The 27,227-nt window shown below is 53.0% G+C and overlaps 1 protein-coding gene across 4 annotated transcripts in view; it reads right to left on the reverse strand.

Moving 5' to 3' along the window:
* Positions 1-19,672, reverse strand: part of DNMT3A (DNA methyltransferase 3 alpha) — an 88,394-nt gene extending 68,722 nt beyond the window's left edge. For all 4 annotated transcript variants that reach the window (XM_081903850.1, XM_081903851.1, XM_081903849.1 and 1 more), the window contains exons 1-2: positions 19,504-19,672; positions 5,497-5,698 (exon numbers count right to left, since the gene is read on the reverse strand). In XM_081903850.1, the coding sequence (XP_081759976.1) occupies positions 5,497-5,565 (69 nt within the window). In that variant the 5' untranslated portion in view covers positions 5,566-5,698; positions 19,504-19,672. The remainder of the gene's footprint in view (positions 1-5,496; positions 5,699-19,503) is intronic.
* Between the last annotated feature and the right edge of the window lie 7,555 nt (positions 19,673-27,227).

Here is a 27,227-nt window from a genome sequence, read left to right on the forward strand (position 1 = left end):
GGCTCTGCTGCACATTCAAAGGCCTAAAATGCCTCCATGGGGAGCCGGGACGCCAAAGCCCCTCTTCTCTTGGCAAGGGGGTTGGACTAGATGACCGCTAGGGGTCCCTTCCAACTCGGATACAGAAATCTCCCGAAAGTCCACCAGATGAAAGCTTTAGGTCTTGGGGCCTAAGGCATCGTTTGAGACCACGGGGAGGTGCTTGGAGCTGTGCAGGTCAGAGAAGGGTCTCTCACAACTTAAAACACGCGCAACAGCTGCACAGTCCTCCGTCAACTTTGGCCAGAGACTCTCTGCACGACCTCAGGCGAGTCTTTCTCCATCACCACCAAAACCACCACCTCCACCTCTCCTTTCATCCCTCCATAAAACGGGAAGGAAAATCAGGCCGTCCAGAGAGCCTGGCTGCTGGATGAGACCAAAGGGGGGCTCACCCAGTCCCAGTCCTCCTCTCCTACAGTCCCCCCTGCTTGTGGGAAGGGCCCAAGGGCCACAGCAGCAGCAGCAGGGCTCCCCCCAGAGATGCACAGCGACAAGTAGTTGAAAGGCTGGAAAGGAATCACGCCGGGCGTAATTTCAGAAATCTCTAAAACAGGCCCGCCTTGGAGAAAGCAGACAGAGAAAGGTTTTCCTCCCTCTCTCGTAAGCCAAGACCTACAGATGTTGGGAGATTCAGGACAGATGGAGGAAAGTCCTCATCTGAGCAGCACACAGGGGAACTGTGCCCCTGAAGGACCAGGTGCAGGTCCATGGATGTCCATGGAGGTGCAGGTCAATTCTGTGTCCAGGGTGACTGTCTACCAGCTCCATCTGGTACGCAGGATGAGACCCTACCTGCCCATGGACTGTCTTGCCAGAGTGGTGCATGCTCTGGTTATCTACCGCTTGGACTACTGTAATGCGCCCTACGTGGGGCTACCTTTGAAGGTGACCCGGAAACTGCAATTAATCCAGAATGTGGCAGCTAGACTGGGGACTGGGAGTGGCCGCCGGGACCACATAACACCGGTCCTGAGAGACCTACATTGGCTCCCAGTATGTTTCCGAGCACAATTCAAAGTGTTGGCACTGACCTTGAAAGCCCTAAACTGCCTTGGTCTAGTATACCTGAAGGGGCGTCTCCACCCCCATCATTCTGCCCGGACACTGAGGTCCAGCTCCGAGGGCCTTCTGGCGGTTCCCTCCCTGCAAGAAGCCAAGTTACAGAGAACCAGGCAGAGGGCCTTCTCAGTGGTGGCACCCGCCCTGTGGAACACCCTCCCACCAGATGTCAAAGAGATAAACAACTACCTGACATTTAGAAGACATCTGAAGGCAGCCCTGTTTAGGGAAGCTTTTAATAGCTGGTGAATTATTGTATTTTAATGTTTAGTTGGAAGCCGCCCAGAGTGGCTGGGGAAACCCAGCCAGATGGGTGGGGTATAAATAAATTATTATTATTACTATTATTATTATTATTATTATTATTATTGCAAGCTGGTGCCCAACATCTTGCTCTGCCTTCCTTTGGACCCCCACCAGTGAGTCTGACAGGGAGGGTCTTGTTGCCAGGGCAGCCCAGGACCCCCAGACACGCTGCCCAGGCTTGTGGCGCATGCTAATCCAGCCGTTTTACTTGACCCCCAAAGGTGCCCTCCCTTCTCTCTCGAGATTGACAGGTGCTCTAGAAGATGGACAGGAAGAGAAGATGCTTCCTTGGTGGAGAAGACACAGCCTGAAGGCCCGGCCGACAAACAAGCAGGCGGGTTGCTATGTGATCCGAGGGCAAAGTCAGGAAAGACGTCTTCCCCTGTGCAGTGAGGCTCCTCCCTCCGGCCGGCACGGATCGGGTCCGCCCCCCTATAAATCAAGTTGCTCCACCTGTGCCTCAGGTGTGGAGAGCCACCTGGCTGCCTGCAAAGCCCCCGGGGGCCCTGCAACCCGCCTCCCTCCTGCTGCTCCTGCCAAACAGCTCCAGGGGAAACTCCCTTGTTCGGGGGGGGGGCAGGGGAACAGCCCCCCCCTCTGTGGGCCAGATTCTCCTGCAGAAACAGGGCTGCACAGCAGGCAGCAAGTGACGGAAACAGCTGGCAGGAGCCTAGGATACTGGAACGCCTCTGGGGCAGCCTGGGCACAGGTGCTGGGGAGGGGGGGCAAAAGAGAATCACTCTCCTCTCCTGTGGTTTCCAGAGGTATTGCCATCCTGTCTAGGGGCCATCGATATCGCTCATCCTCTTTTCAGGCCCTCGAGGCCCTGTGGCGGGGAGTTCCACAGTTCCAACTATGCGCTGCGGGGAAAAGTTCTCTTTCCTCTGTCCTGAATCTTCCACCTGGATGTGCGCGCGTTCTGCTGTGCTCAGAGAGGGAGAATGTGCAGGGGGAGCACACACCGGCGCACACATGCAGTGGAAACACAAAACCCCGTTTCAGATGTCACCTGGGACAGGTGCCCGAGAGACTGTGGCGCAGAACAGGGGAGGGAGGGCCAGGCCAAAGCCCGCAGGGAGCCCTCTGCACGAGCCCTGGAGCCTCCCGTGCAGCCTTAGCGGGCTCCTGCGCCAGGGTGAGAGAACAGCGCAAGTGGCAGACTTGCGGGGTGAGTGCCAGTCCCCGGATGGTCCTCAGCAGCAGCAGTGCCTGAATGCTGCCCCTTTAGAGCTTTCCAGGTGTGGGGGCTGCAAGAGAGCTGGAAGCCGTGAACCGAGCCGTAGGGAAAACCCCACGGACACAGAACGCACGCCTCAATGGAGAGCGGCTCTGGAGCTCGGCACCCTCAGGACACAGCAGAGCAACCCTGAGTCAGTCCTGGCATGAGCCAAGCTGTGCCAGCTGGCTCCCTGCCCTCCGGTGCAAAAACAGGTCTCTTTCTCTCGCTCCGGTTTCCTTGCTCCTGGAACGCCTCACCTGCATTCCGCCCCCCCCCATGCGCATGACAGCTTTGCCTCTCTGTGGTCTCCCCTCCAAACATTATCCCATTCCAAACTGGCACATGATACCCCCTTCTGCATTTGTAAATACACAGATCTTCCCGTGCGGCAGCATCTCCCCTTTGGAACTCCCCGCCACTTGAGCCTTTGCCACCCTGTGTTTGGCACCTGCTAAAAGCATTCGTGTTTAGACAAGCCCGTCCAGACATTCAGGAAGAGAATGAGTGTTATCGTCCATTTCCCGTCCATTTTTATTTTAATTTAACTTTGAGAAAGATTTATGGGGGGGATTTGTTTTTGTTTTTTCTCTTTGTTTTTTCTTTTTTGTTTCATTTTCTTTCTAGGTATATAAAATGTGTATATAATTTTTGTATACATGTTGGAAATTATATTATAGTAAGTCCTGTAATGTCATATGACAACGTTTACCGATGTAATATAAGAATGTTAACAAATAAATAAAATGCAAATTCAAAATAAAGAGGGAGAGAGAAAGGTTTATTGATAATGTTAATGCTTTCTTTAAAACACGTGGAGGTTTTTGGGTCTTTCCCTCCCTTTCTTAACCAATCAGTAGTATATAAATTGTATGAAATAAAACACAGTATTTTTAGTTGCCGGTATGCCAAAATTGTTTCAAAGATTGTAACTGCTTTTTTGATGTGTTGTTAATTATAGCATACAGTTTATGCTGTACTTAATGATGTTTGCAAGACGCTTTGGGATTTGTGTGAATGGAACGTGTCACAGAAATACAAGGCCCTCCCTGGGCCTTTCTGAGAACTCAGCTGAGGCTTCTTCTAATGCCCACATGTTACCAGCTGCGTGACCCAGGCCTTTGCCCGCCTCTCACGAGAGAACGGAGCATGTGCAGAGGATCCTCTCTCCTGCACCGCAACCTCCCCAGGGGCTCCCTGCAGAGGGCTGGACTAGATGTGCCCTGGGTGTCCCTTCCAACTCTGAGGTCACCCACACACTTTTGGCTCGGCATTATAGTGGTACCTTTGTTCACGAACAACTTGGAACCCAAATGCTGCAGAACCGGAAGTAGGTGTTCTGGTTTTCGAACTTTTTTCGGAAGCTGAACGTGCTCCATTTTTAGTCCCCCTGTGTTTCCTGTTGCGCTGCTAATTTGCATCCTTCCCCCCCCCCCCATTGTGATTCAAGTCTTCTGTTTCCGATTGCAGTGTTTTGAATTGATATTCAGAGCTTATATTTGGTGCTTTTGTTTTTGCTATTTATTTTGCGTTTCTTGTTTTGAGGCTTTTCTGGTTAATTTGTTTTTGCGGCTGTGTGGATCCCAGTTCAGCTACTGATTGATTGATTGATTGATTGATTGTGTGACTGTGGAAATGGATAAAATCCCCCCATCCAAACAATGGCAATCATCAGTGCAGGTATGACCAATTTTTAATTTTAATTTTTATCATCTACAATACGGTTTTATTTATTTTATAGTACAGTACATTGATTATTTCTTTCATTTTATGGATCGATGGTCTTGTTAGATACTAAAATCCAGGTTAAGTTGCTGTTTTAGTGGTTGTTTTTAAAAGTCTGGAATGGATTGATCTGTTCTGCATTACTTTCTATGGGAAAGAGTGCCTTGGTTTTGGAACGCTTTGGTTTTGGAATGGACTTCCGGAACGGATTATGTTTGAGAAGCAAGGCAAAGCCCATGCCATAATGCTCTCTCTTCCTCCGCCTCTGCCGCCCTCCAAGCCCAGGCTGCTCCTCTGCCCCATAGACTTCAAAGCTGCCCATCTCATTATTAAAGAATCAAAGGAGCGGGAAAGCACCTGAGGGTCATCTAGTCTCCCTTGGCTCTTTCCCAAACCCCCGTAATGCAGACGCTCCCACCCCAAAACCAGAGCTGGGTTAAACCCGATGCTGGAGAAGACAGAGAAGACCTCTCCATACCAGTCAATAATAATAATAATAATAATAATAATAATAATAATAATAATTTTTTATTTATACCCTGCCCTTTCCGGTTCAAAAACCAGGCTCAGGGCAGCTAGCAACAAATTTAAAACACTTTAAAACACTTAATTATAAAACAGCATAAAAACATGAATAACAATAAAAAAAGAAAAAATCAATTAGATAATCCCCAGGGCTAGCTGGCTGAATTGGTCCTGCTTGGGCCAGTGAGGAGGCCAGGGGAGAATTAGCTCTGGGGTCTCAGAGCAGGTAATCTTCATAAAAGGGGAGGAAAGAGAAGGGAAATAAAAGTTCAAATTAAAGGCCAGGCGGAATAGCTCTGTCTTACAGGCCCTGCGGAAGGAAGTGAAATCCTGCAGGGCCCTGGTCTCCTGGGACAGAGCATTCCACCAGGTCGGAGCCATCACTGAAAAGGCCCTGGCCCTGGGGAAGGCCGTGCAGCACAAACTTTGCACAGGTGCAATCAGCGTTGGAAGGGACACCCAAGTCCAACCCCGCCCCCCATGCAGGAATATTTTTGCCCAACGTGGGGCTCAAACCTGTGACCTTGAGATCCATGGACTGAGCTCTCCCGCAGGCTGTTACTGGCCCTGCTGCCACCCTTCCAATCACAGCGCGCCCCTGCTGCCCCCCCCCCCCCGCTTACCTTGTGAGTATCGGCTGACTCCCGGTCGGCGGAGGGGCTTCTGGTGTCGATGGCCCCATTGGACGGCATGGCGAGCGAAGCGGCAGGGGGGAGGCGGGTCCCCTTGGGGGGCTCAAGGTGCAAAAGGCTTCGGGGGGAGCGGGAGAGCTGGCACGCCGAGGGCCCCCCTTTGCGGATGGATCCGTCCTGGTTTCCCTGCCACCTGCAAGGGCCAGAAGAGAGGAGGCGATCAGAGGGCCAGGGCCAGGGCCAGGGCAAGAGGCGCTCAAGCACTGGGGCAGGGAGAGCCCCTCGCAGGCCTGGGGGGGCAGTCATTAACAAGCCACAGCTTTGGCTCTGGGTGTGCTGGGGGGGCCAGGGTCACTCGCAGAAGGAAAGGTCCCCACCTGGCTCAGAGACCCCCACCCTCAGCACCCGTTGGCAGGGCAAGAGCTATGGGGTGGGAGAAGGAACAGGCCTTGGCGCAGCACAAGGGGCAATGGGGGGGGGTAGGGGCAAGGGCAAAAGGGTGGGGAGGGGGCAACTGCATCTGCTCCTTCAAGGAGATTAGTCCCGAATCTGGGACCCAAACCAAAAGACTCAAACTACAAGAAAAAGGAGATTCAAACATTTTAAATTGCATTTTAACCTGTATTTTAAATTGGTTTTTTCCCCTTTCTCTCCCCCCCTCTTTCCCCAATAATAATAATAATAATAATAATAATAATAATAATAATTTATTATTTATACCCCGCCCATCTGGCTGAGTTTCCCCAGCCACTCTGGGCGGCTCCCAATCAAGTGTTAAAAACAGTACAGCATTAAGTATTAAAAACTTACAGTACAGTACAGCATTAAGTATTAAAAACTTCCCTAAACAGGGCTGCCTTCAGATGTCTCTTAAAGAGAAGATAGCTGCTTATTTCCTTCACATCTGAAGGGAGGGCGTTCCACAGGGCGGGTGCCACTACCAAGAAGGCCCTCTGCCTGGTTCCCTGCAACCTCACTTCTCGCAATGAGGAAACCGCCAGATTTTACTGTGATTTTATTGGTGTTAGCTGTCCTTAGCCTGGCTTTGGCCGGTGAGGGTGGGGTGTAAATAAAATTTATTTTTATTATTATTATTAGGAAGAACTTTCTGACAGTAATAGCTGTTTCGCAATGGCTCTCCTTCCTTGGAGGTTTTTAAGCAGAGGTTGGAGGGCCATCTGTCAGGGATGCTTGAGCCGAGATTCCTGCATTGCGGGGGTCAGACTGGATGACCCTGGGGGTCCCTTCCAACACTATGAATCAGGAGCCGAATGCAACAGAGGCCTCCAGTCTGGGCACCTCCAATGCAACGGGGGAAGGACTCTGGAAATGGGTGTGTGTCCCCCCCACACACAATGGTTGTGGTCCACCCTCTGCCTGGGAATGCCAAAGGGCCACAGGATGCGACCCCTCTGTCGCCCAACCCCCCACCATAAAGGAATTGCAGCTAAAGGGACGAAAGGCGGAGAGGGAATCAGCCCTTCCCAGGCGGAAGACAACCCCCCCCCCCCGGCCCCCTGCCAGGCTAGGAACAAGATCTGACCCACATCCGACCAAGAGTGGCACTCAATGCCCCCTGCAAGTGGGCAGGGATTGCTGCGGAAGAATCTGAGCAGCCTCCCTTGGCTCTTTCCCAAACCCAAATTCACATGCCAGCCCCTGCCAGCCCCCCAAGGTGCCCACGAAGGCTCAGGGCACCCAGCCCTCCCTGCCCCTCTGCTCTCGGTGTGGGGCTGATCTGGCTATGGGGAGCAGCGACTCCGGATGAGTTCCACTGCAGCATCTTTTTTGGGGGGGGTATATTTTATTTTATTTCAACCTTAAAAGTTACATTTTGCCACCCATCCGTTATCCCAAATTCCACAATACTAATGAATTCCTGCTCACCCACCAACAATGTTTGCAATACACATTTCGGACAACTGCATCTTGCAATTCCACCATCTCTCTATTCCTTTCATCCTCTCTAACAGGTTTATTAATATGTTCTGCTATTTTTCTCCCCTTAAACTTCAAACTCCGCTGCGTACTTCACTTTGGAAAGTAACTTCGTAAACAGACTAGAGATGTTTCTTATCAGGGCTGCCAGTTTTGCCATCTCTGCTAATTCTACACTCCAGGAAACATCTGTTCCCAGACTGTTTTGGGGCCTGTCCCCTTGGTCCCATAAACTCCTCCCCCTGTGCCCCCCACCCCATAAGAAGCATTATTCAGAACAGCAGACCCAACCAAGGAAGACAAAAACCCTGTGCAAACAGCAGCAACTTATTGCACATCTATTCAAAATCAACTAATAGGCTCCCCCAAACTGATGATCTTTTCAAAGTCCAATACACACTTACCCCTCCAGTGACCCCCCTGCCATCCCCTCACCTCTTAGAACCGCCCCCCCCCCCGGTAATCCCAGCACCCACCTTGGAAACCACTGGTCTAAAGGAAGCGCCCAAGAAAAGGGAAGGTGTGGCCCCCAATGGGACCCCCTCCTGCCACAAGGGTAAAGGTAAAGGGACCCCTGACCATTGGTCCAGTCGTGGCCGACTGTGGGGTTGTGGCGCTCATCTCGCTTTACTGGCCGAAGGAACCAGCATTCAGCTTCCGGGTCATGTGGCCAGCAGGACTAAGCCGCTTCTGGTGAACCAGAGCAGCGCACGGAAACGCCGTTTACCTTCCCGCCGGAGTGGTACCCATTTATCTATTTGCACTTTGACGTGCTTTTGAGCTGCTAGGTTGGCAGGAGCAGGGACCGAGCAACGGGAGCTCACCCCGTCGCGGGGATTCGAACCGCCAACCTTCTGATCAGAAAGCCCTAGGCTCTGTGGTTTAACCCACAGCACCACCCACGTCCCTTGCCACAAGGGGACATCTTCCCAAATCAGATGCAAAGAGACACTGCACACACACACACCCGGAAACGCAGCTTTCTGGGAAAGAGTAACAGATCTGGGGTTCGGTTTCCTTCAGCTCTCAAAACAGTCAAGTTGGGATCTCCCCTGAGCATCACAGAGACGGGGGCTAAGAGGAAGCCCCCTACCCAAGAAGGAGCCATCAGAACTGCCTGTGCCAAGCCCACCCCCCTCATGGGAAAGGGTCCTAGCACAGGGCCAGGGCACCTGCTGCCTTGCCAACAAAACAAGATCCCGGGTTCAAGTTACGCTGCCGGCATCTCCAAGGAGGGCTTGGAAAAACTGCCTGCCTGAGAGCCATCGCTGCTGTCGAATGTAGACAGACTGGTAGTCTGTATAAATCAGATTCCTGGATACTGGAAGCCTCCCCACTCAACGGCCCCCTGGCAAACAGGTTTGGGTCCCATCGCGAGCTCTGAGCATCTCACCTCTCGGCTGCCCCAAGATGCGCTCTCCTGACTCCGCAAGGACCCTCTCGTCTTCGCCACAGCCACAGGGCAAAGGACCCCCTTCCTTGGCACTGCAGCTCTTCTGCCAAGCGGCAAAGCCTCAAGGAGTTGCAAGGAGGGGAGGGGGTGTGACACACGCACGAGGAAAAGGAGCCTTTTTGCACGACTCCCTCCCACACAGAAGGCAGAGATGCCAATCAGCCAGGTTTGGGGGGGAGGGGGGCAGGCGAGGATGGAGACAGGAGAGCCCAAAGAGGAGCTCTCCATCTCAGGAGGTGTTCGCCAGGTGCTTGAAAGCCCCCTCCCCACTTTGCCACATGGCAGCCCTACTCACATAGAGGGGGTCCCCTATCAAGGCCGGCTGGCCGCCCACCCCACCCCCCTTGGCACAGCCCTGCTAAGCTCCTGTGGCGAGAGGACTCAGCCTCACCCAAGTGGGGACAGGAGTGCCACAGCCAGAGGCAAAACTGGGCAAGGCTGAAATGCCAGGGAGAGTCTCTAGTCAGGGCCAGACTGTTGGGGGGAGGGCTACAGGGTCTTTGGCACCCCTTCCAACTCGACATTCCCACGCCTGAGTTAAGCCAGGCATTGATGGCTCCGAGTTGTGTGTCTTGAATCTGCTGCCAGTTCAACAGGTGCAGTCAGTGGTCCACCAGTCACCGAGTCTCGGGGGACAACAAAACCAGCCCCGATTTCAGGCCCTCCAACACACAAGTCCAGAAACCAGACCTGCCTCCCAGGGCTTAAAGCAGGATCATGCTCTCAAACCTGAGAATCAGAAGGGACCCCTGAGGGTCCTCTAGACCAACCCCCTGCAAGGCAGGAATCTCAGCTAAAGCATCCCTGGCGCGGCCATCCGACCTCTCTTCAAAAACCTCCACCACCTCCCGGTGCCACTGCCCAACATCTCCCAGTCTCACAAGGCTCTTCCTGAGGTGGAGTCGGAATCAACCTTTCTCGTCACTCAAAGCGGTGGGTTCGAGTCCTACCCTCCAGAGCAGGACCCAGACCAATGGATTCAAGAAAAGAGATTCCTACGCAGGAAGAACTTTGTGAAAGAAGGAGGTTCATGCAGTCTCCACATACAGACAAGTGCCAGGCGAAATGGCCGCCTGGAAAGTCAGGGCCACTGAAAGAGGTCATTTATTCATTATAAATAATAAAATTTTATTTACAGTGGTACCTCCGGTTGAGCACTTAATTCGGTCTGTTCTTAACCTGAAACTGTTCTTAACCTGAAGCACCACTTTAGCTAATGGGGCCTCCCGCTGCTGCAGCACCGCCAGAGCAAGTTTTTTGTTCTCATCCTGAAGCAAAGTTCTTAACCTGAAGCACTATTTCTGGGTTAGCGGAGTCTGTAACCTGAAGCGTCTGTAACCCGAGGTACCACTGTATATCCCGCCCTCCCCAGCGGAAGCCGGACTCAGAGCAGCTAACAACAATAAAAGTAACACTTTACAATCAATTAATTGAAATGCATTCTAAAATCAATTCATTCTATTTACTGATTTATGTTTATTTATTGCATTTATATTCCCCTTTTCATGGGGCACATACTTCTCCCCCTCCCCAGTTTGAGCTTACAACAACCTTGCAAAGTAGGCGAGTCTGAGAGGCAGTGAGTGACCCAGAGATCCCCCAGTGAGGTTCTTGGGAGTTCTGGTCTCTCCCAAGTCCTAGTCCAGCACTCTAACCACTAGCCCAGCCCACCCCACAGCGCAGGGGCCAACACTTTAGGCACCCCAGACTTTCAAGAGCCAACGGCTGAACTTATTTCTCTTAGTATTTCGTACACCTCCTCGTGCTTCCAGGGCTGTTTACATTTAGAAAAAACAAAAACCCAAACCAGAATTATAATTAAAAAACCATAGCAGCCGCCAAAGTCACTTATGCCTTAAATAGCCCAGCAGAGTAAAAATGTCTTTCTCTGCCGGCTGCCAGGAAAACAGCCTGGCTGCTGCCTGCAGGATCCCACCAGCGAAAGGACCCTCCCCCCTCCTCCAGCCCCACCTTGCAGGGCAGGGGCACCCAAAGGGCAGCTGGGAGCAGAGCCTTGGCATGGGACAGGCCCACAGGGGCAAGAGAGGGCAGCTGGCACTGTGCCTACTGTATTCAGGGCAGATCTCCCGCTTTTCTGTTCAGAACACAAGCTGCAATTCCTGCATTGCAAAGGCTTGGAGCGGATGGCCTTTGGGATTCCTTCCCCCTCTCCAATTCTAGATCCCATCCAAATTGTGTGCAAGAGAATACAAGAAAACGCATCAAATGTAAAATGTGTTCTGTCTTATCGCCGTTTCCAACCTCCTGCAAACATGTGCAGAACAGCAGCCCGGGGTAGCTCTCGAACCCAGAGCAAGAACCAGGGCGAGGAGAACAGGGAAGATGTCAGGGAAGGGAAACTGCAGGGAAAGAAGAGCAGTGTCTTCCATCTCAGTTGCAGAGAAGAATGGCAAAGAGGTTAAAAAGGTCAAGGGACCCCTGACCATTAGGTCCAGTCGTGACCGACTCTGGGGTTGCGGCGCTCATCTCGCTTTACTGGCCGAGGGAGCCGGCGTACAGCTTCCGGGTCATGGGGCCAGCAGGACTATGCTGCTTCTGGCAAACCAGAGCAGCGCACGGAAATGCCGTTTACCTTTCTGCCAGAGTGGTACCTATTTATCTACTTGCACTTTGACGTGCTTTCGAACTGCTAGGTTGGCAGGAGCAGGGACTGAGCAACGGGAGCTCCCCCCGTCATTGCGGGGATTCGAACTGCTGACCTTCTGATCGGCAAGCCCTAGGCTCTGTGGTTTAACCCACAGCGCCACTCACGTCCCGGCAAAGAGGTTGGGTCTGCCTTAAAGGAGGGCAGGTTTCTCTGTCCTGGGAAAAGCTTCCCTGGGCCAGAGCACACTTCGCAGGAAGGCTTCTGTTGTCGGCCGGCAGGTTTCGCAGAGAGATAAACACACACACACACACACACATTACGTAATATTCTATCATGTGCACAGGATGGAAACAGTAAACAGTGGAGTCCAAAGACCAAGAGATGCCACAGGAGAACCCAAACAAGAACAGGAAACCTGAAAGCAGGATCCGTGCTCAAGAGTCCTCTCCCCTCCTGGGGTTTCCAGCAACTTCCATTCATGCAGAACCACCCAACCCAAAGGTGCCTCCCGTCTCCCTGTGCCAAGCAAAGTGCCCACAGGCTAAATGCACCCACTTTCGCCTGCCAGCGCCTGGGAATCCCCAGAGGGGAAAGGAGAGCTTGTTGCGCTAACCCTGCAAGCAGGACTGCCCCCCTTGGGGGCATCTGGAAACAGGACTGGATGGAACCCCCTTGCCAGGGCTGGCGCAGCTGATGCTCTTGGTGCTCACGAACGGGACGGCGCCAAGCGCATGCCAGGAGGTGCCTTTAAGGACACCGGAGGACAAGAGAAGCCACAGTGGCTCAGCTCAGCCCCCACCAGGTGGTGATTTCGGGGAGGCCAGACGCACAGGGGGCCCCTGAAATCAGCCGTGCCCAAGCAAGCATCCTTCAGATAAAAAGAAGTGCTCCTTCACACAGTTAAATTCTGGAACTCCTTCCCACTGGAGGCAACAACAGCTGCCAACCTAGGGCTGGGCCAATTCACAGAGGAGATGGGCATGGATGGCACTGCTGTGGCTCTGCGGTCAGAGACAACAACGCTTCTGGGTACCAGCTGCTGGAAACTGCGAGAGGGGAGGTTTCAGCAGGAGCTGAAGGGGTTGCAGGGCACCCAGTTGGGCAAGGCTGTGCAGAGGATCCCAAGACCCTACTAGAATCTTTCCCCCGCCCCTCTCACAGGCATCCTCAGACCAGAGCTCTGGGCTGCTGCTGCTGCTGCCAATGCGCCACCCCAAGGGAGCTCACTCTGGCCACTAGCCCTCCCTGCCTGTGGATGGTGCTTCCCCGCAGTGGCGGACTTTGGGCTTAAACATTTCAGTGTTAGAAATTAGCCAGGCGCGTTTTGCTACTGGCACAGGTCGAATGATGACTATATGGAGATCTCTGGGCACCAGGTTGTGAAAACCTCCACTATCCATTTCCACTGTGTGTGGTTCTTCTTCTTGCATCCTGGGACAAGTGAATTGCTGTAAGAGCAGCCCAGCGATGTCGCGGAGAGCATAGAATTGTAGAAGTGTAGCTTTGGGAGGGGTCCCCAGAGGCATCTAGTCCAGCCCCCTGGCAAACAGACACTCTGTTGTGGTTACCTAGATTTAAGCACCTAGCTTACACACCTGAGTTTCTAACACTGCACCCTGTGCAAATCCTCCACCACGCGCCCCCTTGCCCATCCTTGTTGCAGTGCCCTCTTGGCCCGGCACCCTGTGCGGGCAAACCAGCCGTGCTCCCCTAAATCCACCTCTGCCTCCCCCCTGAGCCAAGAGAGGTGACTTGCCCAAGGCCAGTGAGGGAGAGGGAAGGAATCAGCGCCACCCACAGGGCACAGGCACGCAGAATTGCCCTGCTATCACTCTTGACAGACAGCCGTCAATCCATAGCCAGGAGCAAGAAGAACCTGGGTTTCTTCCAAAGTCTGCCAGCTCCAAAGTCTTGGAGAAACACCCGTCCCAGCAGCCCCACAGGCATGGGTCGTCTTCGGGGAGAGGAAGCTCCCTGGGCATCCTGCTCTCCTGTGCACCAGGGGGCAAATGCAGGAAGAGCGACAGCGTGGCCTAGCAGTTGGAGTGTCGGACAAGGCTCAGCCGTGAAACTCACCGGGTGTCCTGGGGCCAGTCGCCGCCCCTCAGCCTAACCTACCTCACAGGGTTGTTGGGAGGGTAAAGGGTGGGGGAAAGAACCCCCGAGGTCCCCTTGAGCTCCCTAGAGGGAGAAAAGTGGGGTGCAGAGACCACAGTTACATAAGCGTCCCCCGAGCACAATCCTGACTGCCAGACAGACACAAGATCCCAGCAGAGTCTATGTCTCCCAAGCGCTTGGGAAGCCCAGGTAGCCGCATGAGGGAACCCCAGATGGACCCCCCCCCCGAAACCCCTCCAGATCTCCCCAGGGGGAAAGGTGTTGTCTAGGGCGCAAGACCTCCCCTTGGGCCACAGCGCATGGTTCTGACTTCCAGCACATAGCAGGCTAGGCATGGACTGCGGAGGGGCTGCTTCCTCACAGCATCAGCTGTGACTCCGGGGGGGGGGGGCAGAACAGACCCAGCTGCCCTGCAGAAGCCGTTCTGCCCCACAGCTGGGGGAGCGACACACACATGGCCCCCAAGGAAAGCTGAAACGGATCAAGGGGCCCAGCCCAGACGCCTCCTTCATCCAAGTCAGATTTGGAAGAGCAGATTTCGGTTCCAGCCAGCTCTGCCCTCTGTGGCAGGCGACAAGGAGCTTGTGACCCACTCATGTGGGTCACTGTGGAAGAGGCCTGGGTTCGAATCCCCGCTCGGGCCTGAAGCTCGCTGGGCGACATCACCGCCCTGCCTGTCCTACCTTACAGGGTTGTTGTGGGGATTAAATGAGGAGGGGGAGGACCACGCATGGGGCTCCTTGGAGGAAAAAGTGGGGCAGATGCAATGAATCGTAGCAATAAGGAGAAGGCCTTCTCTGCATCTAGGGACTCTGGGGCAGCAAGAGGAAGGGAAATGCCAGCATCACTGCCCTCCCTGAGGCGTGGCTCCAATATGATGTGGTCCAGTGGTTAGAGCAATGGACCAGGACCTAAGAGGCCAGGGTTCAAATCCCCGCCTGGCCATGGTGCTCTCGCTGGGTGACCTTGAAGGCTGGCCACTGCCTCTCACGGCCCAACCAACTTCCCAGCGTTCATAGAATGGTTCGAGTTTGAAGGGACCCCAAGGGTCATCCAGTCCAGCCCGGTGCAATACAGAAATTGTGGGGTTGCAATGCATGGTTGTTGCGGGGATTAAGTGAGAAAGGGGAAGGAGAACTGCGTCCGTTGGAGGAAAAGGAGGGATATAAATGCAAGTAAATAAATTAGGGCCATGCCGGGTTCTAGATGACGCTCTCGCTAGCAAGGCTGCGTCAGGCCTTCGCAGCAGCCCTGAGGAATGGAGCAAGCTGCGGGATGGATGTTCAAAACCCAGCACTCTGGGCCACTTGCACTGACTGGCAGCAGCAGGTCTCTGGGGTTTCAAGCAGGGAATCTCAGACTCTCAAAGTGCCCCTATTTTCCAGGGACATCCTTGATTTAGAGAAGCCGTCCTGGTTTCTGAGTGATCCTGGAATGTCCTGCTTTTCCTTAAGACGTCTCTATTTTCACTGGAGAAATGTTGGAGGGTGTGGAGTTATCCAACCCCTGAATCGTCTGAATGCTTAATGTTTTATTGTGTTTTTATATATGTTGGAAGCTGCCCAGAGTGGCTGCAGCAACCCAGTCAGATGTGTGGGGTATAAATAGTAATAAATAGTAAAATCACCATTACTGAATGGGACATCTCTATTTTCATTGGAGAAATGTTGGAGGGTATGGAATCTATTCCAGCCCCATAAGTGGAAAACCACTTCTCAGGCCCCATTTGCTGCAGCCAGATGGACCAATAAATAACTGCCTTGCAAGCAGGTCCAATCCTGAGCATTTATTGGCAGGTGTGGGAGAGACTCCAGCCTGAAACCTGGAGAGAGCTTCTGCCGTTCAGTGCAGACAGTATGGAGCTAGATGCAGCCTTCTGGCGCAGAAGCGAAGGAGTCCTGGCCGGGGAGCACACAGACCCCCAGCTCCTGGCCAGCCTGAGAGGACGGGGCCACCTCTGCTGTCGAGATAACGGATTTGCTGCAGCGTTTAAAGATGGTGAGCCACCCGTGGGTGCCTTGGCAGGAAGGCGGCATGCGAGTCCAGTATAAACACACACAGAGAAACAAATGCATTTAACGGGGCTGCACCACCGTTAAGAAAACCCTCACATGTTCCCAACGTGCGCCAGGCCACACTCAGCCAACTAGTCCTGCCACCAGAAGGGACACGCAAGGACCTCCACTAGCCCCATGGGGATTCCACCACCCAAAAAAAAAACTGATTGGGGGAACCCCCAGAACAGCAGGCAGGGGGAGGGAAGATGGGGGTATATTTCCGTCCGGCTGAAAAACAGGCCCTGACGGAACAAGTGAACACAGCGCCTCAGTGAATTCCTCCCTTAATATAGATTTGAATTAGTTGCTTTAAAGTGGGGGGGGGATCAAATACACTCCTAAACAAAGACTGGTCGGAAAAATGCCACCTTCTTGCGAGAATCTGCGGCCTGGACAGCATCTCCTGTACAGGTGAGAAGCACACAAGCAAGTAGAACCCCCATAAAAGATGTTTGGGCCCCCCCTGAATCTGTTGTGGTAATGGGTACTGGGGGGGCTGCATTTTAATGTTTTAATGTTGTATTTTAATCTTGTTTTTAAGTTGTGTTTCAATCAAGTTGTTTTTAATATTGGTTGTTAGCCGCCCTGAGCCCGGTCTTGGCTGGGGAGGGTGGGGTATTAATAAATTATTATTATTATTATTATTATTATTATTATTATTATTATTATTAACCTGCAGCCCCCACGGGTCCAGATGGAGAGCAGAGAGCATCCGAAGCCGGTCAGAAATGGCTCCAGTGCCCTCAGGCGACCTCCCTGCCTGCCCTCAGCAGCCCCCGTCCCCCCCCCCATGCTATCTCATCCGGGGATTCCCTTTGGGAAGGCCTGCTGCTCTGGATTAGGAGAATTACAAGGCAGCCGCCTCCTTTGCAGGTGGAGGGGTCAGGAGGCCCCCGCCGGGGGTCGCAACCTGTCTGCCCTCCCGGCTCCCAAAGGCACTGCCCCCCCCACAGCATCCTTGGACAGCGGCTGACGAGAGCTGGAGGCCCCGTGTGTCGGGTGCAAAGCAAGGCAGCCCCGGAGAACTCTGCACGCTCCCAGGAAATGCCTGCCCTCCCCTGGAGCAAAAGAGGAGATTCGCTATCAAAATAAGAACTGACTGTAAATGTTAGGAGGATGGATTTGGCGGGGGGGGGGGGCGAGAGGTGGTTCCCACCCTCCAAAGGATGTTTGCGAGGCAGGAGCAGGGGAAAAAAGATGGGATCCTGCCAACTTTCTAAAGGCAAACATTCCTTTGTGCGCCTCCCGCCCCCCCTCCCCATTTCTCATGACAATCAAAGTTTGGCTCCCTCCAGGAGAAATTTATAAGAGATTATCCCAGCCCAGGGACCGCCTCACCCGGAATCTAATCCTGCTATCCCAAGGGCGGGGGGGGGGCTGGAAAGCTGCCCCCTCCCCTGCAAGTTACCCCAGGCAAGCCGCCTGGCCTCCATTAGCCCCTCAAATGTTTTTAGACATCTAATTGGAAGGAGAAAGAGCCCCTGCCAACATGTTTCCAGCTGACTCAGCAGGCGAGGGGTTAGGGAGAGCGGACCCCCCCCCAAATCTCCGGCTCACAAAAGGTCGCCCCCTCCCCTTATTGTCAAGACCTTTTCAAAGCCGCTGGGCTGAAGAATTGGCTCTGGGGTTGAGGAGGAGAGAGAGGAGAAGAGGAATCTTGCTCCCCTCCCTCCAGAGACGGGGGGGGGGGGGGTGCCAAGGAAGGTGGGCAGGCAGGTGGGATGGCACAAGGGTTGAGGGTGCGCCAATGCCCTGCCCACCTGGCCCCATTCACTGCCCACCCTCCTCGGCTCCCGCCAAGAAGGAAGCCAACTCCTAGCTGCCCCTTCCCCACAGAAAAGCCCAGCCTGGCACAGGGAGGGGCACACCAATCTTTCCCCCCTCGCCCAAAAGTGGGTCACAGGGTGCTGCTCGGGGGTCCCCCAAAAGTTTGGCAAGCGTTTAAATAAAGGTGCCCAAGGGTGGGCAGGGAGATTGTCATCTTTGGGGGGCAGGGAGGGGGGCATTCCTGATCCTGGCAGCAGGAACCCCCCCAGGGGAGTCTGGAGTTTGGCAGGGGGCAGAGATGTCGCAGGGTGTGGGGTGAGGGTGGGGGCATCAGGGTGACGCTGGCATGGGCTGCCCTTGACCTGCCTCTTGCCACAGGTTACCCAGATGGGGGGTCTCTCTTGCACTTCCTGGGCCTCCAGGGGGCATTGGAGCCCCCCCCTCCGCGACTGCAGGGCTGTGCCCATCTCCCCCCCCCCCCCGCCAACCACTGGTGGGAGGCAACAGCAGCACGCAAAGCCCCCCCTTCCAAAAGAGCAGGAGGGAGGGAAGGAGGCGGAGCTGGGAGGCTGGCACCGTGCCAGTGGGCGAAGCCATCCCCGCACGCAACGGAGGGGGCACAGCCGGGGGGGGTCTGTTGCACGGAGCGTGGGGTGGGGGTGGGAATCCAGACCGTGGGGGGGGCTTCCTGTATCGGATCTGCCTTGCTAGGGAGGGGTGGGGAGCTCAGCAGCAGCAGCCCCCCCTCTACGTTCGCCCTTCACCAGCCGCAGTGCAAAGCCTTCAAGGACACAGCTGCGCCCGCCCCCCCCCAGCCCCGGGCAGAGAAGGGTGACAGGCAGCGCCTCGGGCCCCCCCCGCAGGGAAGCCTCGGGCCAGGCTCCCCCCCCCACTCCGCCACCGAAACCGGGAGGGGGGGTGCAGGGAAACAGGCGCCCGCTCGCCATGCATCATTTCCGCCGCCCCCCCCCCGCCAAAACGAGGCAAGGGAGGAGGGAGGGGGAAATGCACCAGCCTCCCTTCTCCACCCCCCCCGCCGGGCCAAGCTACAGGTGTGCGGGGGGGGAGGGCGAGAGTTAGGCTCCCCCCTCGCCGCCCCTCCTAGGCAGACCCCCCCCCAGATCCCTCTCGTCGCCTCTCCTGCCCCCCCCCGCCCTGGAAGGAAAGAGGGGCGCCCCCCCCGAGGGTCATGCCAGGCTGCCATGTTTGCCGCCCGCTTGGCAGCAGAATGTCAAACCCGGGAAGCGGAGGCGATCTGGGGGAACCCCCGGGTCTCCCCCATGCCTGGCTCGGGGGGTGGGGAATGGAGTGGGGTGGGGGGCTCCCATCTTTGCAAACCTCCCCCCCCCCAATAGAGCAGACGCGGGTCAGACACGTCTGCAGAAATGGGGGGAAATTAATAAATAATCACAGCCGACCCCCCTCCCTCCCTCTCGCCCGGGCACACCGCACGGCGCAGGCGCGCACACGAACACAGGCGAGGAGGGGGGGGCGCCTCGCCGCACTCTGCCTCCTCTCCCCCCCCCCCGCGCCAAGATACCTTCCTGTCCCTCCTCCCCCCTGCCAGATACGTGAAGTTCAAGTTCAACCCAATGGGCAGAATCTCGAGGGAGGGAGGGGGTGATGGGTGGAAAACGGGGGGGCCACACACCATGCAGCCTTGCCAGTCCCCGTGCCAACCCCTTTGAACTTCTAGAGGGGGGGGAGAGGTGGAGGCGCTGCCAACCCCCCCTCCCTCCTTCCAACCCATCCCAGCAAGTGGCGGACGGCGGGGGGAGGAAAGCCTCCCATTTCCGTGCAATGCAACCCAATGCAACAAGCGGGGGGGGGGGCAGAGTTGCTGCTGCTGCTGCGATTTGGGCACCTTGCAAAATGCAAGCCGAGAAAGGCGGCCGGGGGGGGGCGAGGTGGGCTCTGCCCGCTTCCCTGCAGCAGCAGCAGCAGCATGTCAACGCAGCGCCCCCCCAAAAGAGGGGCATCGAGGACTCCCCCCGGCCCCCCCTGCAAACTGTCAGCTGCTGCACCCCCTCCTCCTCCTCCCCCCCCTCTTTCCTTACCTTGCTCCCCGGCGCTGGCGTTGCAGCTGCTGCTTCCTTCCCGGGGGGGCTCCTCGTCCGCCTCCTCCTTCCGCGCTGCGCTCGCCTTGCCCTGCCCGGGGAGGAGGAGGAGGAGGAGGAGGAGGCCTCGCCCGCCGCCGCCGCCGCCGCCACTGCAGCACCGAAGCCGCTCGGCTCGGCTCGGGCGCGATCGGCCAGCAGTGCCCGCCTCCCGCCCACAGGGGGCGCCAGAGGGAGAGGGAGACCGAAAGGCAGCGCCGCCCGTGCCGACGGGTCCTAGCGCTCCGCCGCTTCCCCCCTCGGGTCCCGCCTGGCCACAGCTGTCAACTTACATTATTTGAAAATAAGGGACCAGCAGCCAAAATAAGGGTCAGAAATCCGCCGCATGCAGATCCAAGAGTGACTGTTTCTGCTTATTCATTCCTGCACAGAAGAGGCTCTTCTGCTGGGCTGTTGTGGAGCCTCAGTGGCCCAAATGGAAAGCTGAGAATGGTGGAGACAGATGTTTTGCAGTGGCACCAAGTATGCTATCCTAGGCTGCATCCAGGGAAGCGGGTGGCGCTGTGGGTTAAACCACAGAGCCTAGGGCTTGCCAATCAGAAGGTTGGCGGTTCGAATCCCTGCGACAGGGTGAGCTCCTGTTGTTTGGTCCCACATCCTGCCCACCTATCAGTTCGAAAGCACGTCAAGTGCAAGTAGATAAGTAGGTACTGCTCCGGCGGGAAGATATATGGCGTTTCCGTGCGCTGCTCCGGTTCACCAGAAGCGGCTTAGTCATGCCGGCCTCATGACCCGGAAGCTGTACGCTGGCTCCCTCGGCCAGTAAAGCGAGATGAGCGCCGCAACCCCAGAGTCGGCCACGACTGGACCTAATGGTCAGGGGTCCCTTCACCTGGCCACAGCTGTCAACTGACAGATTTGAAAATAAGGGACCAGAAGCCTCGAAAATAAGGGATCAGCAGCCAAAATAAGGGATTTGGCTTAGCTTATACGTAAATCTGCCACTGATGGAGCCATGCTGCTTTGGCTGCGACTGACTGTGTTTTGCAGGGGGTTGAACTAGATGATTCTTGTTGTTGTTGTTGTTTAGTCGTTTAGTCGTGTCCGACTCTTCATGACCCCTTGGACCAGAGCACGCCAGGCCCTCCTGTCTTCCACTGCCTCCTGCAGTTTGGTCAAACTCATGCTGGTAGCTTTGAGAACACTGTCCCACCATCTCGTCTTTTCCAGGGAGTCTTCTCTTCTCCGGAGGTGGCCAAAGTCTTGGAGCCTCAGCTTCAGGATCTGTCCTTCCAGTGAACATTCAGGGCTGATTTCCTTCAGAATGGAGAGGTTGGATCTTCTTGCAGTCCATGGGACTCTCCAGAGTCTCCTCCAGCACCAGTCCATGGGGTCACAAAGAGTCAGACATGAGTAAACGACTCAACAACAAATATTCTGAAAGCTTACATAACCATTCTCTTTTTACAGATTAAGCACTGCTACTGAGACCAGCAGTGTCTCTGAGAAATGCCCTCTTGGTATCACGATCAGCCTAGAAGTTCTATTTCTATCTATTACTTAAAGCTTTGTGACAAAATCGAACTTTTGTTGTTTCCAAATATCACCTGCGTCTCTTTGCAGCATCCTGTAGCACTGAGTTCCACAGGTTAATTCAGATCTGGGGAACCTTACCTTCCAGATGATGCTGGGGTGAATGGGAGTTGTAGGTCGGCAACTTATGGAGGGGCAGAGGTGTCCCACTCCGGAGTTGATGATTCATCTTGCTTTTCAGAGCTGAAGTTGAGTCAGGAACAATCCCATCAGAGCACATCCTCACTGCTGCAAAACCATGGAACCTTTTCCCCAGAGAGAGAGAGAGAAGTAGAGAGCAGTCCTCAATAATGCATGCTGTACTGTGTGCTTTTGAGCATGGACAGAGTGCCTCCCCACACCCAAGTGCCCACAAGAACCTGCCACACACCAGAAATTTGAAGTGAAGGCCAGGCCACAGGAAGAGCACTCTCAGCTCTGGACAACCGCTCTTAAAGTTTAATTAAAGTGAGATGCCATCTCAAAAGTGTTTTGAGTGCATCTTAGAACTGCAGAGTTGGAAAGGACCCCAGGGGTCATCTAGCCCAGCCCCGGAAATGCAGGTGAAAAATAAAATAAAGGTCATATATATATAATGTTCATAAATGTACCAACCAAGCACATGCATAGATGTGTGGATCACATGTTTGGAGCAGCACAGGAGGACTGCCCTGAAACCATTTTCACTCCCAAACTGATCAAATGTTTTCTCTGCAAGGAGGTGGAGGAGCCTCCCCATTGTCTTTTCCTTCATAAATCCTGTCTTAAGGATATATCTGTGTATGAACAGGGTGAGCCTGTGACCTGGCTCAGGAACTAAGTATTTATCATTACAAAAGACTGGCCAGGCTCCCCAGGGTATCCAATCAAGTACCATGAGCATTAACACTTAGACAGCATCTTAAAGAGCAGAGACATCACCTTGCCAACAAAGGTCCATATAGTTCAAGCTCTGGTTTTCCCAGTAGTGATGTATGGAAGTGAGAGCTGGACCATAAAGAAGGCTGATCAGCGAAGAATGGATGCTTTTGAATTATGGTGCTGGAGGAGACTCTTGAGAGTCCCATGGACTGCAAGAAGATCAAACCTCTCCATTCTGAAGGAATCAGCCCTGAGTGCTCACTGGGAGGACAGATCCTGAAGCTGAGGCTCCAAGACTTTGGCCACCTCAGGAGAAGAGAAGACTCCCTGGAAAAGACCCTGATGTTGGGAAAGATGGAGGGCACAAGGAGAAGGGGACGACAGAGGACGAGATGGTGGGACAGTGTTCTCAAAGCTACAAACATGAGTCTGACCAAACTGCGGGAGGCAGTGGAAGACAGGAGTGCCTGGTGTGCTCTGGTCCAGGGGGTCACGAAGAGTCGGACACAACTAAACAACTAAACAACAGCAAGCATTAACAGGTAACCTGCCAGACAGGAGATAAACAACGCGCTCAGATTTCAGTTGTAGACTGCCCTTTCTGTGATGTATGTATGATGTTTATGGGGGTGGTCTTGGACTCCAAGGTGGGCAATTTTAAGGGTGGGCACACCTTGGTTCTGGGTCCTCCTCCTTCTCCTGCGTGTGAGGGGAGCACCCTGTTGCAACAGATCAATAAAGATCAGGCTTACACGCTGCTTTGCTTCTCAATATTCTCTGGCTGGCCTCTGTTCTTTTCTCCTACAGATGGAGAACCTGCAAGGGACTCTACAAGGGCTATTGTGTCCCCCATAAGGGAATAAGGGCAGATTTGCTTTTATTACACAGGTTATGGGCAGTCTTCTTATAAACCCCTTTTCTAATGAGCCCTGAGCATGGAACCCACTCTGTTCTCACCAACAGGGCCAGGGAGCCAGTAAGCAAACAGAGAGAGCCAGTGGATCTCTGGGCTTCCCAAGAGGAGAACTCAGTGTCACAAACCATCCCTTCCCTGGCTGAGGGGAGAGACTTCATCAGCAAGGCCTTCTTCCACCTGCCTCGCCTCACCCTCCAGTCTCTGCTTCTCAGTTTGTATTGTATTATTTCATGCACTGTTGTTTTATTGATTGTAGTCCATGAATAATCATAGTTTAGAGGTCTTGGGCCCTGAGAAAGCCAGACCCTCCTCCGCCAGGACCAGGGCCTTTTCGGTGATGGCTCCGACCTGGTGGAATGCTCTGTCCCAGGAGACCAGGACCCTGCAGGATTTAACCTCCTTCCGCAGGGCCTGTAAGACAGAGCTAGTCTGCCTGGCTTTCAATCTGAACTTAGCCTGATCTTTTATTCCCCTTCTCTTCTCTTCTTCTCTCCTTCTTTGAAGATTCCCCGCTCTGAGACCCCACAGCTAATTCTTCCCTGGTCTCCTTGCTGGCCCAAATAGGACCAATTCAGCCAGCTAGCCCTGGAGATTATCTATTTGATATTTGATTTTTATTGTTATTCATGTTTTTATACTGTATTTTATGCTGCTTTTATAATTAAGTGTTTTAAATTTGTTGTCAGCCACCCTGAGCCCGGTTTTTGAACCGGGAAGGGCAGAGTATAAATAATTTTTTATTTGTTTGTTTGTTTGTTTGTTTATTATTAGTTTAGAAATAATTTATTTTAAATGCTAAGATTGGGTTTCTGCTTAATTTTTATATGCTGAAATTTAATATCATTCTATTCTAATGGATTGTTGAATGTTACTTTATTTGATGCAGGTTGCTTATTTTAAAGTTATGTTTTATTATCACATTTTTGTATTGGATTAGATTGTTTATATAATAATAATTAAAATTTATTTATATCCCGCCCTCCCCAGCTGAAGCCGGGCTCAGAGCGGCTAACAACAGTATATGGTGTACATTCTCTTGTTTCTTCAGCTTGTGAACCTCCTTGGGTATTGTAAAATAGAAAGACGGTGCACAAATTAAAAGCGATGATGGTGGTGGTGATGATGATGAGTTGTCCACACAAAGGCAATTCTGTTGCCCAGGGGAAAGATCACAGCAGCCCTGTAACCCAGCGGCACCTCTGCCTTGCAGTAAACCAGAAGGCAAATATCAAAAGGCACTTTTTTAAAAAAGGCTGTTGTGTTTCGCCTGGAGAGGAGGAGACAGAGAGATCTGCAGGGCTGTCCTATGCAAGAAGAAGCAACCTTGTTGTCTCCTGCAACAGATTAAAAGGACAATGAAGGAGATGGGAGATTGTGGCCTCTCCTTTTACAGTCCTCTGTCCGGGATCCTTTAGCAGTGATTCCTGCATTGCAGGGGGCTGGACTAGAGGACCTTTGGAGTTCCCTTCCAACCCTGCTATTCTATGGTTCTATGAGATTTAAACAGCCGCAGTCTCATGCGTTTGTGATGGAGGGGTGCATGTGCAGAAGCCGCTGTCAATGCCGGCCGTGGGTGGTTTGGGGGGAACTGTGGGGGTGGTCTCCACCAATCCCCAAAGGCCCCCATCCTCCTCCTCCTCCGCTCTGCTTCAGTGCTAAGCTGAATCCTCCTGGCAAGTCACTCAGGGGTCCTTCACACCTGACAAAATCCCTGTGCAGAGGAATTAATGAGCTGCCCACATGCAGATCCAAGAGTGACTGTTTCTGCTTATTCATTCTTGCACAGAAGAGGCTCTTCTGCTGGGCTGTTGTGGAGCCTCAGTGGCCCAAACGTAAAGCTGAGAATGGGTGGAGACAGATGTTTTGCAGTGGCACCAATTCTGCTCTTCCAGGCTGCATCCACAGAAGTCTGGTCTCCAGATCAAGGGAAGTCATAGTCCCACTCGATTCTGCTGTATAGTCAGATCTCACTTGGAATGCTGTGTCCAATTCTGGGCACCACTGTCTAAGAAGGTTGTTGACAAGCTGGAAGGTGTGCAGAGAAGGGCAACCAAGAGGATGATAATATAATAATTAATAATAATAATTTATTATGTATACCCTGCCCATCTGGCCAGGCCTCTCCAGCCACTCTGGACAGCTCCCAACAGAATTAAAAGCACAATAGAACTTCAAACATTAAAAACTTCCCTAAAGAGAGCTGTCTTCAGATGTCCCCTAAAAGTCAGGTGGTTGTTTATTTCCTTACATCTGATGGGAGAGCATTTCACATGGCGGGCGCCACCACCGAGAAGGCCTTCTGCCTGGTTCAAGGGACTGGAAACCAAGCCTGATGAGGAACGGTTGAAGGAGCTGGGTATGTTTAGCCTGGAAAAGAGGAGACTGAGAAGAGTTACAAGGACCCACATACCTACGGGACCGCCTCTCCTGGTCTGCCCCACGGAGGACCTTAAGGTCCACAAATGACAATTCTTTGGAGGTCCCAGGTCACAAGGTGGTTAGATTGGTCTCAACTAGGGCCAGGGCCTTTTCAGCACTGGCCCCAACTTGGAGGAACGCTCTGTCCCAAGAGACCAGGGCCCCGTGGGACTTGACATCTTTCTGCAGGGCCTGCAAGACGGAGCTGTTCCGCCTGGCCTTTGGTTTGGACTCAGTCTGACCCTTATGTTTCCCTCCCCTTGTGGTTTTGATCTATGGGCTACTATTAAAATGAGGCTGCATTTTAAATTGTATTTTAACCGGTATTTTAATAAACTGGTTCCCCCCATTATGTTTTATTGTAATTTTATTGGTGTTAGCCGCCCTGAACCTGGCTCTGGCAGGGGAGGGTGGGGTATAAATAAAATTCTTATTCTTATTCTTATTATGATAGCAGTCTTCAAATAGCTCAAGGGCCGTCCCAAGGAAGATGGAGCAAGCTTGTTTTCTCCTGCTCTGGAGGGTAGGACTCGAACCCATGGCTTCAAGTTACAAGAAAGGAGATTCAGGAAAAACATCAGGAGAAAACTTTCTGACAGTGGAACGGTCTCCCTCGGGAGGCTGTGGACTCTCCTTTCCTTGCAGCTTTTAAAGCAGAGGCTGGATGTCCGTCTGTCCTGGATGCTTTAGCTGAGATTCTGACATTGGAGGGGTTGGACTAGATGCCCCTTGGGTACCTTCCAAATCTATGATAGTTTGGTTCTGTGATTCTAAGTTGGGCCTCTTTTGAACAAGTTGCAAAAGCAGCTCCACAACTGGGTCACCGGAGGGGGGGGCATGTATTGGCCAAGCCCACACCTGTCCTCCTTTTGCCACCCCCTCACCGCATTTGCCCCCCCTCCCAGCGCAAAGTGGGCCTCTCAATGGGACATGCAAATAGTTAACAAACCAAATTGTCAGGGTTTTAGCACCAAACAGGACAAATGTGTACACCTGCATGTCAGGGAGGAGATTAACAGCCCCCCTTTTTTCCTTGTTTACCTCCTGGGGGCACAAGCTCCCCTATGGCAAACTTCATCACAGTCTCGGGTGCAAAAGGAAATCTTCACCAAAGAAGAAAAGGGTGAAAATCTTGGAAGTGAAGGGGGCCTTTCTGAAACCACAAATCAACACTGATTCATTTATTTTATAAAATTTATACACAGCTGATTGCAAAACAACAAGAACATCAGAGCAGTTTACAAAAACACATTAAAATGATCAGTAAGAAAAATGAGCAACGGCGATTTAAGACTTTCAAGAAGTTAAAACAACAGACTAAAAAAAAGACCAAAATGCACACCAGCTTTCTAAAGCTGAGGCTTGTCTGAATAAGAATATTTTTAGCAGGCAGCAGAAGGCGTGATCTCAATAGGCAGGCAGTTCCAAAGTGCTGCCGCACTAAAAGATCAAGTCCTTACTGTGACTAAGTTAATTTTATGAGAAAATTGGTTTTGGAAAACTGTTACAATGATATGCAATGAAACTCAGCGGGGGGGGGGGGGGATTTGAGGAAGTCACTTAACAATGTTACTAAGATTGGATTAAGTACAGTTAAGATCTATGTTTGTTTAAAATTTTGGAAAATCAATTAAAAAAAAGAAAAAAAGATAAAGATCAAGGCCTTACAAACTGGGAATGGGTATTCTGTATTCTGTGGGTCTGCATTAACTATTTTGTGATTTAAGAATTGTTTCCTTAACTTTTAAGCTTGTTGCCTGAAAGTAGCACAGTGATAAGATTACTATCACAGTCTGGGAGGGCGGGGGCTGCCCAGGAGATCCCAGAGATCAGCTGAGGCCTTGGGCTCCAGGAGGACTTCCTGCCATTGTTCTAATTGACTCATTCAAGTATTTATATGCTGCTTTCCATCCAGAAAAAGATCACAGTGGGGTTTCCAAATACAGTGGTACCTCCG

The sequence above is a fragment of the Podarcis melisellensis genome (assembly GCF_964234715.1).
Source record: "Podarcis melisellensis genome assembly, chromosome: 3".
Lineage (NCBI taxonomy): Eukaryota > Metazoa > Chordata > Lepidosauria > Squamata > Lacertidae > Podarcis > Podarcis melisellensis.